The sequence below is a fragment of the Protopterus annectens genome, chromosome 2.part1 (genome assembly GCF_019279795.1).
Source record: "Protopterus annectens isolate FY-2018-M chromosome 2.part1, PAN1.0, whole genome shotgun sequence".
NCBI lineage: Eukaryota > Metazoa > Chordata > Ceratodontiformes > Protopteridae > Protopterus > Protopterus annectens.
Genome location: NC_056729.1, coordinates 1512609482 through 1512628288, shown reverse-complemented (window position 1 = coordinate 1512628288; position 18807 = coordinate 1512609482). Strand labels below are relative to the sequence as shown.

General features: G+C 36.3%; 1 protein-coding gene across 6 annotated transcripts in view; it reads left to right on the top strand.

The window, feature by feature from the left end:
• PRDM16 (PR/SET domain 16) overlaps nucleotides 1–18807 on the top strand; it is a 2576872-nt gene that overhangs the window by 2208885 nt on the left and 349180 nt on the right. For 5 of the 6 annotated variants that reach the window (XM_044062971.1, XM_044062974.1, XM_044062970.1 and 2 more), the window contains exon 5: nucleotides 16652–16754. In XM_044062971.1, coding sequence (XP_043918906.1) covers nucleotides 16652–16754 — 103 coding nt within the window. Of the gene's footprint in view, nucleotides 1–13959; nucleotides 14230–16651; nucleotides 16755–18807 lie in introns of those variants that run through there. The other variant, XM_044062976.1, reaches the window with a different exon arrangement.

Below are 18807 nucleotides of genomic sequence, written 5' to 3'. Positions count from 1 at the left end.
GCCCATCTCTATACCAGAAGAATACAAATTTCCTATAATCACGGCTGCACAGGTAAAAAACACACTCTCCAAAGCCAAGAACACAGCATCCATGGGACCTGACAATATCCCAGGCTGCATTCAACATGAACTACAGAATGAACTGGCACCCTACCTAAGTACCATGTTCAGTCATAACCTCACCTCAGGCTTTGTAACCACTGAATGGCGCACTGCAACAGTTATCCCACTCCACAAAGGGGGAGCCACGATGGACCCCGGGAACTACAACCCATTAGCCTGATGAGCCTGGTCTGCAAGGCCATGGAACGTATCATTGTGGAACTCATAAACAAAGACATTGGTAATCTCCAAACTCTGGACCCTACCCAGTTTGGATTTGTAAAAGGCAGATCATGTCTCCTAAACCTGATTGACTTCTTTGAAACAGTCACCAAAGCCATAGATGAGGGTAAAATGGTTCAACAGCTTATCTAGATCTCGCCAAGGCTTTCGACACCATCCCCCACTCTGGAATTATAGATAAGCTCACTAAACTAGGTATAAGTCCCTATGTCACAAGATGGGTTGGCAGCTGGCTCACGGACAGAACCCACACTGTGAAAGTAGCAGATTCCAAATCCGACATCAGACCAGTGACAAGTGGAGTACCACAGGGTTCAGTCCTGGGTCCTCTCCTGTTTGGTATCTACTTCTCTGAAGTGCAGGCCAACACAGAAGATCTTTGGCTAACAAAGTTTGCAGATGACTGCAAACTAGGAGCCATAATCAAAACTCCTAACAATGTGGACAAACTACAAAAGGGCCTCACTGAGACAGATACCTGGTGTCAAAGCCATGGCCTCAAGTTCCATGCCAAAAAGTGTATTGTCATCCCCTTTGGTAAAAACTCTGTACCCATGAACTACCACATAGCTGGTAGTCTACTTAATGCCAAAAATGTGGTAAGAGACCTTGGGACACAGGTGGACAGTAGTCTCTCCTTTGATAACCACATCGCTACAGTGGTCAGGAAATCCTTCTATGTGGCTCATCTCATCACAAAAGGATTCTAATCCAGAAAAAAAGAGGTCATTGTTCCCCTCTACTCATCGCTCATTAGACTCATTATAGGGTACAACACCCCTTTTGGTATGTACCTCACAAGACATCTACAACAACTGGAAAGACCACAGAAATACCTCACAAAGAGGATTACCAGCCTCAAACAGATGCCCTATGCAGACCGTCTCAAAAAACTACAGCTTTACTCCATCGCATATCGCCTACTCAGGGGCGATCTCTGCCTAACATATAAAGCTATGTCAAACCCAGAGCTGTTGGATATGCTCCACTTAAAAAAATCCCAATCCCTACGAGCTACACGCTCTAGGGACCTAAACCTTGTCACCACAATAAACAGAACATGCTGGAGGGATAGATTCCTGTCCTAGAGACTTCCCATACTCTGGAACAAACTACCTATCTATGTCAAACAGAGCTCCTCATTAGCACTCTTCAAGAAAAATCTTGATGATTGGATGGGAAATGGGAAATTCACCCCGGGGATCACTTCTGTGGCTCTGCTCGACAGGGGCACAGGAAAATTATTTTCTTGGGTGGCGAAAGCCAGGGTACATTTTTTGGCTAGGCTTGTATGGGCCCTAGGGCTGATAGCCTAGTACCTACCTATGAACCTATAGGAAAGAGCAATGATATAAAGGACTGAAAGGAATTAGAAAGGAAAGGTCCAATATGAGACTCCAAGATCTTTCCCTTTTTGGTAGCAGAAACACCTTGATTAAAGACCTTTGACCAAGTGGCAGTGAGACGCTGGTTCTATCATCCCTTGGTACCAACATCTGGTGAAGAGTGGAAGGAAAGAGAGAGAGACTTGGTTCAGTGGGAAGAAGGAATCCCCAAGAAAGAAGGGAGAAATTCCCACTACCAGCTGTACTCCAGCTGGATTACAATTAGTACCATGGCTCTGTAACACAAGGTATAAGATGCGCGGACAGATGGACAGGTTGCCAGTGTGGGAGAGTGAGAGTCTGAAAAGGCAGATAGTCATGCTGACTGAAAAGACTGTCCTTGCCTTTTTGAGGCTTTACCTTTCTATTATCACTTCCTTCCCATTGTTCTTCCTTCCTGCTAAAATGACTTGTTGAAAAGGGGAGATGATGAGGATAGGAAATGTTTAATAGCTCTTAAAAAGGAAGGTTGAAAATCTGAGTAACTTCTCAGGACCTGCCAAAGGAATTCTATTTGGTGGCAAAAAAACACCGAAGCTTTTTGCACCCCAACTGTCTTTTCATGGATTTCTGTTTCATCCCTTCACAGTTGGAGGACATGGTTTGTGAAGTTGGATGGTCACGGGGGGGGGGGGTAAGACCATATAGTTTAGGGTACTGCAACACTGATCTATGTATTGAACATCAGTACATGCAGAATGGAGTTCAGGGGGAGTGAAATTTAAGGGAAGGCAGGAATTGAGCAATTTATGTAATGCTGGAGGAAGTGGAAATTGTTAAAATGTATACTACATGAAATTAACAAAAGAACTGTTAGTATGATTTGTTTTCTCTTCTATTGCTTTATTGTATGTACACCACTTTTTAATTTCATGTTTTATTTAATTTAATTTAATTAATTTATTTATCCTTTGCTGACCAGGTTAGGCCCACTAAGTGTGTGACCTCTTTTCAGGGGCAACCCAAGGTGGTATTTATACTATTAGGGGGAAATTTGGCCAGAGAATTGGGCATCCCTTACTCTTTTTGATAGGTGCCATGGGATCCTTTACATACACCTGAGATAAAACATGGAGAACCCTATACTCCATGGTCTTTCCAGATAACCAAGCATGTCACCATAAGATAGACAGTGAGCTCAGCTATCCATTGAAAAAGAACCTTATTTCTGTTGCCTTTATATGTGATCTCATTCCAAAGCTCATGGTTATAAGTGAGGGTGGACGCTCAGGCTGCCTGATAAACTGATTTTTTTTTTCTATGACTTAACTCTCAATTTTCCACCACACATCTGTATAATGCCTGCAATATTGCTGTAGATGCACCAGTCCACTGCTCAATCTCTGATCCCCATTACCTTCATTTGTGAACAACATCTGTCTGCTATTTGGCTTAGAGGATTAAGGAGATCTTAATGAGCTGTCTCCTGTGGTCCAAAGGTGCAAGGTTTGATTCCCCCAGCCTCCATTGCCTAATTGTGTGACTCTGAGCAAGTCACTTAACCTAACACCATCCCCAGGCTGAGTCTGAAAAAAGGTCCATGGAGATCAGTGCACTACCCTGTAAAGTAAATAAAATAAAAAGACAATAAAACAGCCAGGATACTATGGGCCAGATTCCAAAAGAGTTGTTCTCAGTGTATATGACTTACCCTTGTGTAAGTCTGCCCTGATTCTAAAAGACCTGCTCTCAGTATAAGTGCTTACTTCACTGCAGTGCCTATCTATAAACAGGCTTACCCCAGAGGCCAGACGACCTGCTATCAGTGTGAGTGGCTTTACTCAAGTGCAATTATTTTGGAACTGGGCCCTTAGAATATTCCACCTGAGGTAGCTGTTTCTTCTCACCCCTCCTCTCGAGACAGCAATTCATTCTTTTCTGGAAGAAAACCATTACTTCTGATTTGTAGGTACTTAACTTCATTCCATCTGCTTCACACTCAGCAGCAAATTATTCCGGGGAATGCTGGAGATCGCAGCCACTGAAGGATAAAAAACAACATCCTCTGCTAATAATAAAGATTCAGCCCTTACATCCCCAACCAAGATACTCTCCAGACTTTGGTTATATTGTGATATCCTGATGTTTCATCTGTGAAAATCACAAACAAGAAAGGAGACAAAATCCACTGTTGTCGCAGTCCTAAATCTATCTTGAATATATTAAGCTTAAGATTGAGATTGAAAATTCAGAGCCCTTTCATCTCAAATACAGTTATCAAATGGCATGCAACAACAGCATAAATAAATTAAAATAAAAAAAGCATTACTACATCAAAGGTCAGCAAACTCATCAGAAGAGCAGTAGTTATACAATGAATCTGACAACATTGCATCTAAATTAAAAAAAAAAACTCCTCTGTAAAAAAGTCAATGCTCCTTATAGCAAGTCATGAATGTTTATAACATTACAACATTTATAGTCTCCTAAACATGGAAATAGTAGCAGCTAAAAACGCAAATTAATAGCAATACTTCATGGCACAGCACTGTGGACTATGTAGTGATTTACTTCCTCCTAGAAACAGTGTTAAACCTGACCAATAAGGAGTAATTCACATCCGTAAGTCATACGCCACCATGGATTGTTACGTTAAATATATCTTTTTATATTGTGTTATCAGTTACTTTTCATCAATACCTTTGGCCCCTTTGGTCACTTTCTGCACCATCTTTCTGCCATGCTTCCTGCATGAAGTTTAATTACTGTATCTAACTATCATCTCAGTAGTCTGATATACATGACAAGGTACACAACTGTGCTGCACATAAGATACAACAGTAGAAACAGCCTAAGTCGTAATAATGTACCACTTTAATATGCCTTATTACAGGCAAAAAAAAAATCATTTAGGTCCATAGTTTGAAAATACTGCTATTTATTAAAGTCACCACAGAGCTTTCTGACCTGACTGCACCTGCATAAAAAAGCCAAACAGTAAAAAGATGGAATGAATCCCCTTCAAAATGGCTTCTACATTGTAAGCACAGAGCTGTCTATAATGAAGCAGAAATGTAGATCTGGGTATTAATTGGGTTAATGAATAATTCAGGAGTGATTATAGACTTACTTCCTATTTTTGCCTGTTCAGTCACTAGCTCATGCCCTCAAAACTGGCTTGGGGGTTAGAAGTCTTACCTCTCCCAACTGTTTAGGATGTTATTTATTTATTCTATTTATTTAACATTTGCTTACTGGGAAAGTCCGACTTGGAACAAGCCAATTTTCAGCTTTCTCCCAGGAGAAACATTCTAGACGCATGTCTTTGTAACATGGGAGAAAACTGGAGCACCCAGAGGAAACCCACACAAACACAGGAAGAACATGCACACTCCACACAGAGGGCACCCCAGCTGAGAATAGAACAGGAGAATCTCTTGCTGTGAGGTGACAATGCAAACTGCTGCACCAGTGCTCCGCCCATGGCTGTGTTTGGGCATGGAGAAATCTCTACATGGCCTCAGTCATACCTGTGCAGCAGATTACTATTTTGGGCTTAGACCTTTAACTTTGACCACATATTCCCGGACAACTTGAGAACAGATCAGCATCAGGATATCTCAGCAGCTAGGGTGGGCTTGACTTAATGGTTAAGGTATTATATCCTAGACACACGCTATAGAGTTTAAGTCTGACTTCAGGATACTGACTAGGCTTAAAATGGACCTTCAGGGCCATTAGCCTAGTATTCACCTATAAACTGCATAGTGTTTATGTGTGTTTTTTTGTCAGTATCCAGTAATATTGTTGTTTTCTATAAATTCAGATAATTTATTTCTATGCTGTCCTTATAGATTTGCTCTTCATAAACAAATTATTCTGTAACACTTTGTCAGGTTGCAGGGGAAAGAGAGTTTGGGGCAGAATAACTTGATATCTACAGTTTAGCATATGAGAGAGGAAGAACAAGCAGACAGAAAAAGGCTAAAATAGCCTCTATACTGCCTTCAGCTCTTCTCAGTTCAGACTTGCTGTATAATGTAGTAGCATCCTTGTGGAAAAGTCATCTAGCTATATAACTTTTTTGCTTGTTCCATGTTTATTTATTTATTTATTTATTGGCATTTGATTGCCAAAAAAATTCCTACTGGGTAGAAGCCCATTTTCAGTGGAGGCCTTGGGAGAAAAGCTCCAAGATAAACATCAAGGTCAGCAGGCAAAACACTGCATTCTTAGTGAAAACAGTCAATGATATGCCCCAAAATGTATCCCTCACCCCCCCTTTCCTGTTTATCTAGCACCAGCTTTACACTTAGGGGGTTTGTATTGCTACAGAGATTTCATTTCTAATGCTCAAAGCACTGAGGTGCCAACCACACATGCAAGTGAAAAAGATGTGAAGCAGTGAAACTGTATTTATAGCCGTATATAATAATTTGCAGAATGACTAAGGACCTCTGCATCTGCACCTGCCTGTTGTTTTGCACTGCATCACTAAACCTGGGTGCATTTATGAAGCCTTTATGCATATAGCCTGCTAAATAAGCATCTTATTTAAATGATTTCACTTTTTACTTATGTTGGTTACCCTTAGTGCAAGGTAAAACATTGGTGCAATGTGGAGTTGGAGTTTTTGTAACAGTACAGGCGTTAGTTATTTATTTCAAAAGCTGTTTTATTTTACATGTGCTATGCAATTTTCAGTATAATGCTTGTCATTTATTGCAGCACATCACTTTGAAAAAAATTTAGGTACACTGTACTTTTTCTGTGTTTCCTTCTCTTGTTCTGTCTCTTTCTCTTTACCTTCCAGGAAATGCAGAACATGATTCACGCAGCAGGAGACACAGAATTTCCAAGAAGCTGTCCCTTATTAGTATTTATCTAGAGGCTGCATTTCACTGTTTGGTTCTAAGCCCCTCTCTCCAAAGGAAATAAAAAAGTAAAACTGCCACACACACTTCTTCACAACGTCTTTTGTTGTTTAATATTACCGCAGTTTGCGTCAAATCTAGTAGATGGAAGTTAGCACATCTTCTTTCCTTGTCTAATGCACTTCAGTGTCATTAAAATCTCAAAGGCTCAACTTTTTACCCCAAGACCTGTACCTATGACTCATAGTTTCGAATGGGAGAGTTTAGCAAATGTATTATTAGCATAAACCATTGCAAAATTTTGTCAAGATAGAAAATTAACTGATGGTATTTTGATCAAATCTAACATAACTGAGTCAGACTAGATTTCTGCTATGATGAAAGGACTACACATCCCTCCACAAAGCAAAGCATCATACATGCAAATCCCTTTGCGGGAATTTACCCTGTGTAATCAACAAAAACAGTAAGTGTTATTTTTTCACAGCAGTTGAACAACTACAATTGTATGGTACTATGATGTAGTAATGAAAAATCACTGCTGATTGTTTCACATCTAGGGGGATATTTGATAAATCATGTTGATTTGGGTTAGGAAAAGATAGAAACTCTTGCAGAATAAATGTTTTACCTTGAATATGTGTGATTTTTTAATGGATGCTAACAATGAAAAACTTACACTTTTTTAAGTAGATATTACAACACAGAAATGTTCTAAGATTTCTGTACACTGTGTCTGCTGTGTTAGAGTGAGTAAAAGGTACAATTTCTATCATATATTCTACAGTCCAGGCAATCGTTCTAATTACATGCACTGGCAAAGAAGGTGCTCTCATATAACATGTTATTTTCCTTCCTTGTTTAAGAGTCAGGTGAGATTCCATAAAATGAAAAAGTTATTAAAGAGGCCATTTTAGGTGTGCTTTGTCAGCCTTGGCCTTCTTTCCCATTCTTGTAACTGCATACACATAATTTTGCACTAGGACAGACTAGAACTTCCATGTAAATATACAGATGAGCAAAACTGCCCATTTCCTGTCAGGGGTTCACTGCTGTGTGAGAACACAGAGGTGCATATCCAGCAATTATAATTCGATTTCAACACAAAGGGCTTCACCTTGTGTATTTGAGAACACAACTTTTGGCAGCAGTGTGTATATATAAACATTTGAAAATACAGTTTAAAAGTAAACATGTACTAATAAAGGAAATATTGAGCAGAAGTTAATTTTATTCATGACAACTGTGTATTTTACACAAAGTGACGTGTGTGTGTGTGTGTGTGTGTGTGTGTGTGTGTGTGTGTGTGTGTGTGTGTGTGTGTGTATGTTTTGTGTTTGTGTTCACAAGTATATGTGTTTGTGTGTTCATGTGTGTGTGTGAAGGAGGGAATTGTAGGAAGAACAGATTTTCTGCTTTAAACTGGTAAATCAGTTTTACATTTTTCTTCTGTTTTTCATGGTGTTACTAATAGGGACATTTGCTCTTGAACACTTAGGAAACAACTAGCTTCAAGTTTAAAGCAGAACAAATAAACCAGCAGTACCACTACTGTGGTTATTTATTTATTTATTTATGCATTTAAATTATTTATGCAGGACTGTTCCAGTGAACTAAGTCATGTCATTCGTAGGGGTGCCTTATCAGTGATAAAAATTACTGCCTGAGACAGCAAAGAACGTGATAGGTTATTTTTACTATTATTTTACAGTGGAGTGTACTTCACTTACCAGAAATGTTGGATTGTAAAAAAAAAAAATAAACAAATAAATCTTACTTTTACTAATTTATTTGGTTACAAGAGTTTGCTGGAAAAAGGTTAAGCAGCTTGCTTAAAATAAATTAACGAATATATGGTTTGTTACCTACTCCAAAAATCCAAACGATTCATACATAACATTGCAAAACCTTTCATAATTTTCTTAAATGTTATAAAATGAATGTTTTGTAATTAAACTGAAAAATACAAATAAGAATTAAAATCAGGACTATAATGTATCAAACATTTCATGTGCAGTTAGAAGCAACACAAAAAAAAAATTCTACAGCTCCGAGGCTCCAAAAGGAACTCAATTAATCCCTTCACTGATTTTTAGATAGTAGTTAGTAAAAGGAGGGAACATTAAATTATCGATGAGGTGGAAATAAGCTGTATTTTCTTCCATTTTCAGAGCAATGAGTAGGTACCATCAGAGGATTCAGAATGGGATATTTCACACACACTGTCAAAGACACTCACACACACACACACACACACACACACACACACACACACACACACACACACACACACACACAACCTTTTATTAAACATTCAAGCTTATTTCTTTTCTAAGCAGCACTTTTCAAACAGACAGTGCTTTAGTTTTGTTTAATAACTAAATGTATAGTTTTCACGTCTAACCACCAGCTGGTTTTCAATGACCCCTTGTTTTCTGCACAGTGATCAGTACCACCCTTGCACAGCCATGTAGCATGCATGGGGGATACAGAATCCCAGAACTATAGTCTGCTTGAGAATTTCATGTTTATTCTGTAAACATCACAACACCAAAAGACGCTCTGAGATATAAGGTGGAAACCAGAGAGATACAATTGTCCTTGTTTTCTTCAACAGATTTCTCATCTAACTGAGCTGATGTATACATTACATTTGGTAACGATAATCACAATGACAGAACCACGTCACTCAGCAGTGAATTTGCAGCCTAAAAACTATACATTTTTATATTAACTTAAAATTGCTTGGATGAGTCTGATGATACCTTTAAAATATATGAAATTTAGCCATACATAAAAAATTGAATTCACTAGCATTAAAGCAAAATGAACAAAATTGGCAGTGAGAGAGGCAATGAACTGTGCATTTTTAAAAAAGACTGAATTGAAAATACACAGCATTCTGAAATGGTTATACTTCAATATCTGTTTTAAACTCCTGTCTTCCAGTTGTAGATTTTATATTAGTTATTTTATATATTCACCAAGAATAACTTTCTTTTTCTAATTTGAGTAATTCTGTTTGTAGTTCTGTACTATATCCTTTTCTAATTTGAGTTATTCAGTTTTTAGTAATGTACTATATCCATAGCTCTATTCCTTGTCCAGAAAGAGTGACGTATAACAAGTGTCTTTGCTGATATCCAAATATGTGGGCTATCTTTTAACATATAGCTTTCTAATCATCAGATTAGATGACAGTCCTTTACTGCAGAACCCTTGATACCAGCAGAATTCCAACTTCAGTCAAACATTGGAATAGTGAAATATGATGACTGAAATTTCTGAGGAACTCAAAGAAAAATAAAAGCTACCCTTTACCTTGTTTTAGTATAGTTTAAATAAAAAGTAAAACATCTACAGAATATTGTATTAAATGAGCTGCAGATATAATGCATAGAGAGGTCTGGATATTTTAATTGTTAAAGTAATAATATATAGACTAAATGGTTATAAAACTTAATGCGGTATAATGGACTAGAGTTAAAACTGCACTCCTTCCCTCCATTGGTCCTTTTGTAAGACAGACAGCAGCTATAAGAGGAATTTGCCCAAACTCATGTATGTTAGCTGGACTGCAATGTAAAACCAAAGAGAAAACATCTTAAAAAAATTAAAAAAAAAATTATCTAAATAAGACTTCAGAATTAATAAAATTAGGAAAATGTCTTAATTTTGAATGAAGGCCTATTCAAGAGTTAACAAAATCAAATGCAACTTCTCTCATATTATTTGCAAAGACTAATACATTTTTGCTGTCATTGCAAAGTAATACATAATGTTCAGTGGTATTAAAGCAAAGTCAGTTTATCATTTTACACATCATTTGGCAATTTAATTTCCATAACATGGGGTGGCTACATAAAGATCAGAACACTTTGATAGATAACAGAAAATGTACTGTTTGTTAAGGAAGATGGCTATTAGCAATTTATCTACACAGGTACCTTACCACAGAGCATATTACAATAATTACATAATTTCCCTTTACAAAAGTCAGAGTTAAATCAAATGTTCATAATACCAGTTACAGAATACTGTAATTAAGTCAAATAAACCATTTACATGAATCTGAAAGTGCATTGTTTGTTGTTTACAAATAGTTATTACCATTCATTTGCACTGCATCCAGACATCTCAGCAATATAAATAAATCCACTGTGTGTGTGTGTGTGTGTGTGTGTGTGTGTGTGTGTGTGTGTGTGTGTGTGTTTGTATATGTCTGTGTGTGCAAGCAAGCGTACCTTAAAGAAAAAAAATAACATCTCATGTTACATAAGTTAATTCGAATGTAGGACAAAAAAGTAAACTATATTTCTGAAATAGTAGCATGTAAGACTATCAGACTTTTTTGTATGTTTTCTTTAGGCTTGCTCAGAACAAAAGCTGAAGCAAAAGGAATATCTTTTTGTGCCATAACCTTTATAGCAAAAGGAGCAGACTGAGTGACAGACAATGAGGTGTGCCCACCATCACAATTTGCTTTTGTCCTAGGTCTGTTTGCTTAATTAAATATTTAATAAACTGACACTTGGACCCCTTAGCATGGCTGAATTCACCTGCTAATGAACATTATAAATCACAAGAGGCTTCAGCCAATCAGCAGGCATGCATCAGGATAAGGCCTCCTAGCACCTCATTATTGTTTCTTGCAGATACTTTAAAAGAAACATATGTATTAGCACTTCTGGAGAGGAATACTTTTTAACTAAAATAATTTATTAAAAGAACACAAAATGTTACTTCCATCATTTTGATGTGATTGACGTTTCAGTCTGAAATTGATTCATTATCTCAGTAATGAAAAATGACCATCGCTGCAAGCAAACAGTTCAGCGTTTTAAATATTAATGCTTTACAGGAATGGATGTTATGCATTCTGTTTCATGTAATATGAGTTCAGAAGGGGTAAAACAAACTGCACATTATTTGATACAATATATATATTTTTGCAGCCTTAAGTACTATTTTCCACTGTGACACACACTGAACACAAACATCACATATAATTCTCCCTCCACAAGAAAAGTATTTCCACCATTTGCCTACCTCTCTACCAAACTGGTAAGAGCTTTAAATGACTAACCAGGTAGGCACCACTTGTATATCTAGGAGATTAGTTCTGTAGTTACCTGCTTCCAGAGTATATAAATTATAACATGATAAAACAGATATTTATTAAAAACAATGCAAATGAAAAAGAGAGAGAAAGAGTCAGAACAAGAGAACTTCTTGGTGAGTAGACTTACCTATCAGGATATTTGCAAATTGATTGTTATGTATCAGAACGTACAAGCCTGTCTTCAGTATAAAGCTCTACATGACTTCTTAAAAAAAAAATCCTTGCTGATTCTTACTGTCAACTTTGAACGTGGAAGAAGACTGCAGAACTCAGTGTATTATAATGATATTGTGCCAGTGGTTTACACAGAGGGGTAGCTAACCTAAAAGAAGAGAAGGTTCATCTCTGAGATACTTTTACAGACATAACATCAATGCTTCCAAATCAGGGGGGGGGGGTGGAAGTACCTCCAAAACAACCCATAAAAGCAAATTCCACTTAGATTCTATCATCAATATGCAAGACATTATTTTTTTGTTTCATACTAAGCATAAAAATGTAAAGCTTGGCAGGCAGTAGAACCATTTTCTTATCTTTTCAGTCCATGCCTTTTAACTTATATTCAAAAACAGGCAGTTGTAAATAATTAAGTACCTTTGCAAGAATAACATCCTTTAAATATAGCTTTCCACACATAGACAGTAGTCCACCAACGTGGCTTTATCCTGTCTGATGACATTTGGACCACTTGTGGCAGTTTACTGTCTTGATCAAAGTCTGACCCATAATATCATTTTATTATAATGAGTGTTTATACACTGTCCAAAGACCACTGATAAGGCAGTGTCCTGCATACAAAACTAATTTAAATGTTGAAAAGTCTGTACACTAACAGCAAGTAGAATTGTTTCACTGTTGGCCCCAAGGTGAAACAGGCTTGAAGATGTATAGAATGCCAAAGTGCATATTTATTTGGTTAGCACATGTTTTATGGGATGTAAAACAGTAAACGTCCTCGGCAAATCATTCAGAATCAGCAGTGAATCTCTCCATAAATAGAAAAAAGATCACACACGTTCTGAAAAGCAAAGCAGCAAAACATCTGTTCTAAAACTGACCAGAAGAAAATTATATGATGGTTTATGACATCATTCTCAAATAAAGCTCAGTATTTGAAATGGCACAGCTACTGCAAACGGAGTATTTATTTTTTAATGATGATGCTCTACATAAATTAATAATTACATTATAGTAATACATTCATGTTGTACTCTAATCATGCTTCTTTCTAGAGTTCTTATTTTGTTTCTAATTGTTAAAAAAATGTTGATCAACTGTAACCTCTTTATGGTTGACTGTTCGTAAAATGTGCAATTTATGGTGTCAAAATGGTAAGAGCTAACATGTTAAGCCTCCCTTCTTTCTACTTTGAAAACAACTGATGTACTTTTGAGCTGCATGTTGAAGACCAGTAAATTAATAAAACATTGCAAAAACTGCTATTACAAGCCTTTGAAAACATGCCTCTGTAATATGGTATTTCTCTGTGTGTGTATGCTATGGTACAGTTCTTACAAGGCAATTTACAAGTATTTACGTTTTGTGTAAGGGTACCATAAATCGGATTATTCTTGTTTCCTATACTCAAAGGTTCTGTTCCTGAAAATAAACATGGATACCACAATGTCAACAACTTATGGTCTTTTTTCTGAAAGGGCTAATCAGAGATTCCTATGGGTTCCTGATATTTTTAATATCATATTTACAACTGTGGGAAAAAAGATCACAGAATAAGTAATGACATGAGACTCCAAGGTCTGCATTTCTCAAAACAAACAATTGCTGCATATCCAGGTTATTAGGAATTATCATATAGTACATGAAATGGTCTGTGTTTCTTGGTTCTAAATTCAGTGTGTGGTTAAATTAACATGCTTTCACAGGTGGAAGCTGACATCTTTTTAGCACATTACAATGAGAGGATTAACACGTCCCACTTGAGGTTATCAGAAATGCTGAGATGTGTAAACTGTGGAGGAAACAACAGTTAGAATAAGTGCAAGCAATGTGCTCTTGAATGTCAACATTTTAAACTTTCTAAACTTGGATCTTAAAAAAAACTTGAGTCAGTTCATGAGTTCATGAAACTACTGCTACTTATGGAATTTGTCATTCCCTTCTCTTTCTGTCTTTCACCCACTGTGATACCGCATGAGTGTCCAGTAAAGAATTAAAATGGGGAGGGGTCTCCAAACAGAGAGAGAGAGAGAGAGAGAGACAAACACTGTCCTCACTGATGAGATTGGGGGAGTGTCTTGTCAGTGACTTTCAGGCCACTGAGAGAACAGGGTGATCACTAATGAACACCCCTCCTCAACAGAAGGAGAAAGAAAGAAAGCGAGGGAGGGAGAGACACACTCACAATGAGGATTCAGTATCCAGGATAGTTTGTGAGCTGTCGCCAGGCCTGCAACACAGAACACACCCCTGTTGTACACAAAGTGCACCCTGTACCCGTAGCATGGTTTCACTCATAAACTGCATTGATGCTGGGAATCCAGATTGGGATAATATACAAATACCTTTCGTCTCCGAACTGCTGCAGCTGATCAGTACAGAAAAGGTTAGACTTTTTTTTTTAATTTACCTTTCCCACTAAGCTTTGCTTATAAGCATTTACTTTAAGTATGTTGTACTTCATAAAAGTTATAGGTTATATGCTGCATAACAAAACTTTTTTTTTTTTTTTTTTTTTTTGAGAAAGGTGTTCTGATATACAATGTAAACTGACAGTTGAAATTGCAGCATCACTGTAAAACTGTTTTTAGATTAACTTTTCAAGCTGTATAATATACTGGGCATTGTATCATTGAGACAAAGTTATTTCTAATAGGCTCGCAGCTACTGGGGGGTTGGTAAGCAGCAGAAAGCCCTGCTTACACACACTTCATTTTCTGTGTACACAGATCACCCTCTTGTGGAAGAATGAGGAATTTACTGTGTTGTGTGAGTTTGATTATACCAGTATACAAATGTACATTTTAAATTGCCTGTATGTTTTACATTGTGAAACATGTATAATAAAATAAGACTGAAAGTATATATGTTCATTCTTATCCAAATACTTATGTATTGGTGTAGAGATATCTTCTCAAACACACCCACTAAACAATTCATCAGATTTAAGTTCTCATTTCTTTTCTTTTAGCACAGTCAGTATCTAATACTAAAATTATAATACTATAAACTACATTTTGTGCTTCTGAATTGTGCTGTTAAGTATTCAAACAACATTTTAATTGTGCTGTGTGCTGAAGGGAAAATGGTAGGTGCTTTTAAAATAAAATACCATCCCAAAATATGCATTTTATCTCTTTGTTGGATTTAATAAGCATAAAAAAGTTAGCAGCTATGCAACCAATATTTCAGGGGTCATTTGAAAAGAATCATATGATGCTGGTTCAAACAGTTAAGCCATATGCCAAGTGTACTTTTACATCAAATTGAAGACTTACAGCTGAAAATTTTTGAAACAGAAATATTGCGGTTTAATTAAAATAGCAGAAATCAGAATAACTAACTGAAGTCATAGAAAAATAACTGGAAGTATGTGTCTAGTAATGCAACTTATATGGTTCATAGCAAGGAAAGCAAATATAAAAAGAAAAAATCATATATGCACAAAAAATAACAACAGATGATGCCTGTTCTGTGGAAACAGTTGCTCTACATTTCTTGCAATGGTATTTAGGACTTTTGTATTTATTGTTTTCAGTAATTGGGTCCTTTTCTCATGTTATAAATAATCAGCACTTTTTGTGTGTTATTTCATGTGATTGTCGTGTTTACTGGTATGTGCAGTTTGAAAAGACATAGGGTCAGATAGTTTTCAGAGAATCATAACACAGTGATACCTAAAGGGTTTACAGCAATATCTTTAGAAATGTAAAGTATTTATGTGTTTTCCTAAGAAACGTTGCTTAATCTTAGATGTGATGTAACAGTCAGTAAGTAAAGAATTGGATTCATCATTAATATTTTATAACAACTCTTCAAAAGGATATGCACAAACAAATGTATGTTAACTTGCCACTTCAGTGTGAAATAAATATATGAAGGACTATATAACTAAACAAGGCAGTTTAAATACCAAAGCAAGAGTAAATCAATTTATATTTAAAAAAAAAAACTTGAAATGCACAGGCAAATCTGTTGAGTTTTAAAATTACCAGAAATAGATCAAAATGTTAAAAAACATAACAAACAAATAAGAATTATACAAAATATATAAATATGTGTATTTAATTTGCACTATTTCCTTGTGTGGTGTTTTCAATTAATTACATTCTGGCAATTTTTCATTAGAGTCTGCTGCACACATCTTACATTGGTCGCTGCCTCAATTTTACAGCATCTGGTATTTTAATAATGTAATACAATACACTGCCCATGTCTGGGAACTAAACATTTTACTGCAGAAGCATAAATAAAAAATAATAATTTGGAGAGTACAAAAAACTGAAAGCTTCTACTAAAGTATAGTAATATATTTTGTCATATCTAGATTATAAAGTGCTAAGAAATGGAAAGGCAGAGAGAGAATATCTGAAGAGATGATGCTAGACAATGAGAAAGCTTTATAGTTTTACAAAATACTCTTAGCTTTATGACTTATATCTCTTATAAGCTACAATCAAATGTTTAGCTTAGTTCTTGAAATACATTCACCAGGTGAAATTAAAAATGTATCTCTGCTCCATGTTTGCATGCATAGAAATGTAAGTTTTTTTGGTGTTTGTGTGCATGTGTGTGCATGTGTATGTGTGTGTGTGTGTGTGTGTGTGTGTGTGTGTGTGTGTGTGTGTGTGTGTGTGTGTGTGTGTGTGTGTGTGTGTGTGTGTGTGTGTGTGTGTGTTTGTTTTGTACACATGTATTACTCTTACAGGCAGCACTAATTTCAAATGTATATTTGTCATTAAATGAGTAAATGTCCAGGAAAGGCATTTTTGAGCAAATGCAAATACATTTTTTTATATGTTCTTCAGATCTATTATAAAGTTATCAGAGACATTGAAGCAGGCGAGGAGTTGTTAGTTTACATGAAGGACGGAGGTTACTCAGATGGGCACCTGCCTCCTAATCTTGATGGTAAGTCTGCCTTTAAACGTACCATGTATCTGTTTGTCTGATGCTCTGCTATTACAAACCACAATTTAACATAACCACTGTCTCCATCAGTTTCCACTTTTATGATACCTTGTGTCTCAATTATTATTCTCTGAACTGTCTGCTAGGGCTGTTTTTAAGGGACAGAGGCATGTGAAGCATTTATTTTTCCAGTAATGTTTTACCATATTACTGGTAAAAATCAAAATCAGTTTGTTAAATTGCTTTACTTAGTTTTGTGTCATTTACGACAAAAGATTTAAGTGTCAAAGTGAAAGAGCTGCCAATTTAATATATCATCTCAGATGCTATGTCAATGAAGACTGTGGATGTATGCATTTTGTATATCCTGCAAAATCTGCCTTTTCACTAAGTCCCTGTAGAAGTAAAAAAACATCAAGATTAGCTGACCTTGTTAGCCCGAGACCATTTCTGACCTGGTATCATTACTTCCCTTTACCTAGGTGCTGGTTTGGAATGGGTATGCTGTGATGTCTGGCATTATATTTAAATCCCAAAGCAATAGACGAGTCCCCTAATGCAGTGGACAAGCAGAGTGTAGGTAACTCACTAAGGAATGAGGGCAGTGTGGTCAAGTTTTCATAGTAAGAAGAAGAATATGGCAATGCTACTTTTTAAGGCAAAGAAAATGCTAAATTTAAAGGGCTTTTTTCCTTACAGTTTCACATGAAAAAGCACTTTCAGTAGGAACAACTAATGATTGAAATACATTTTCTGAATGTCAGATTGAGATTTCAGTGGCTAAGTGACTTTATGTTTGGAAACACAAAATAAGAAGCAGAGAAATGCAGTGGTCTTTCAGTATAATTTCTAACAAATAGCAAAGAAACAAATTCACTTGCAAACCAAATTAGATTTTTGTGACTTTGTTTTTTCTACTTGTTAGCATAATGATTGTAGTAGTTAGTGCAAACACTGATTGAAAAATGTTGCCTGTTATAACTGCATATATTGGTATGAGAAAAAATATACTATATATCGTTTTCTGGAACAGCAGTGAATACAACTAAAAGCTTTTGAAAAAACACTCAAACAGTGTTATATAAACAGGCCAGAAAAGAAAAACTGTCTCAGACAGCAAGTGTTGGTCAGCAAGATCAAATACAAGTCATCTTCAGAGTACGATATCCAGATGTCAATGCAGGAAACATGCTTTTTGGAAGAGCAGGTTTATTTGTTTATGCTGGATTTCATGTATAATATATTTTATATGGTTTTCTGTTTTGCTACAGGTCTTTGAACTTTAGTCTAGTTATATAAGCTGATGAAAGTTGCTCCATATCCATGCAATGGACGTGGAATGTAAGGTGTGTCTTTTTCCAGTGTGTCATATTACCGGTCAAGATGGGTAAAAGCAAGTCACATAATTAGGGATATGTTGTGATTACGGAGGTTAAACATAAAGTCGTGAGAAAACTATCCATGTCTCTAGTAATGGAAAACAGTACAGGAACAACTCTTTCTGAAATTATTTCTTAGTGACATATACTGACATAAGCAGTAACCATTCAAATGGAGGACCATATAAAAAGATGCACAAACTTTTGTATCCTTCATGCATTCCAAAAGGAAACAAGCTCATTGGCTCGTATATGTGTTGGGAAGCTTCTCCATGTACCTGCAGGGAATAAACGCAAAGACAGTTGTATTGACTGATTTAGTGTGGCCACAAAAAATCAATGTCCAAAATAGCCTAGATTAGATGCTTAGTAAAATCTAACCTTAGAAAAAATATAGATAGAGAAGATTTATAAGTGCAGCTTGTATTTATGCATTATCTGTACACAAAGGATCACCCTGCTAGAAAATGTAACCTGCTACCCCTTAAAGCTGCTTTTTCATTTACACATGCCATTTCACTTTGTATGTTTTTAAGTCAGTGTCCCAATTTTAGAAGAGGTAATAATTTGCCATGCTATAGGAAAGCAGATTTACCAGGGCTCACAAGTGGTACAGGAATTATGTTTAACCTGTCTGCCTGAAGATTGGGAAATAGTTGCTAAAGAAGAACAGT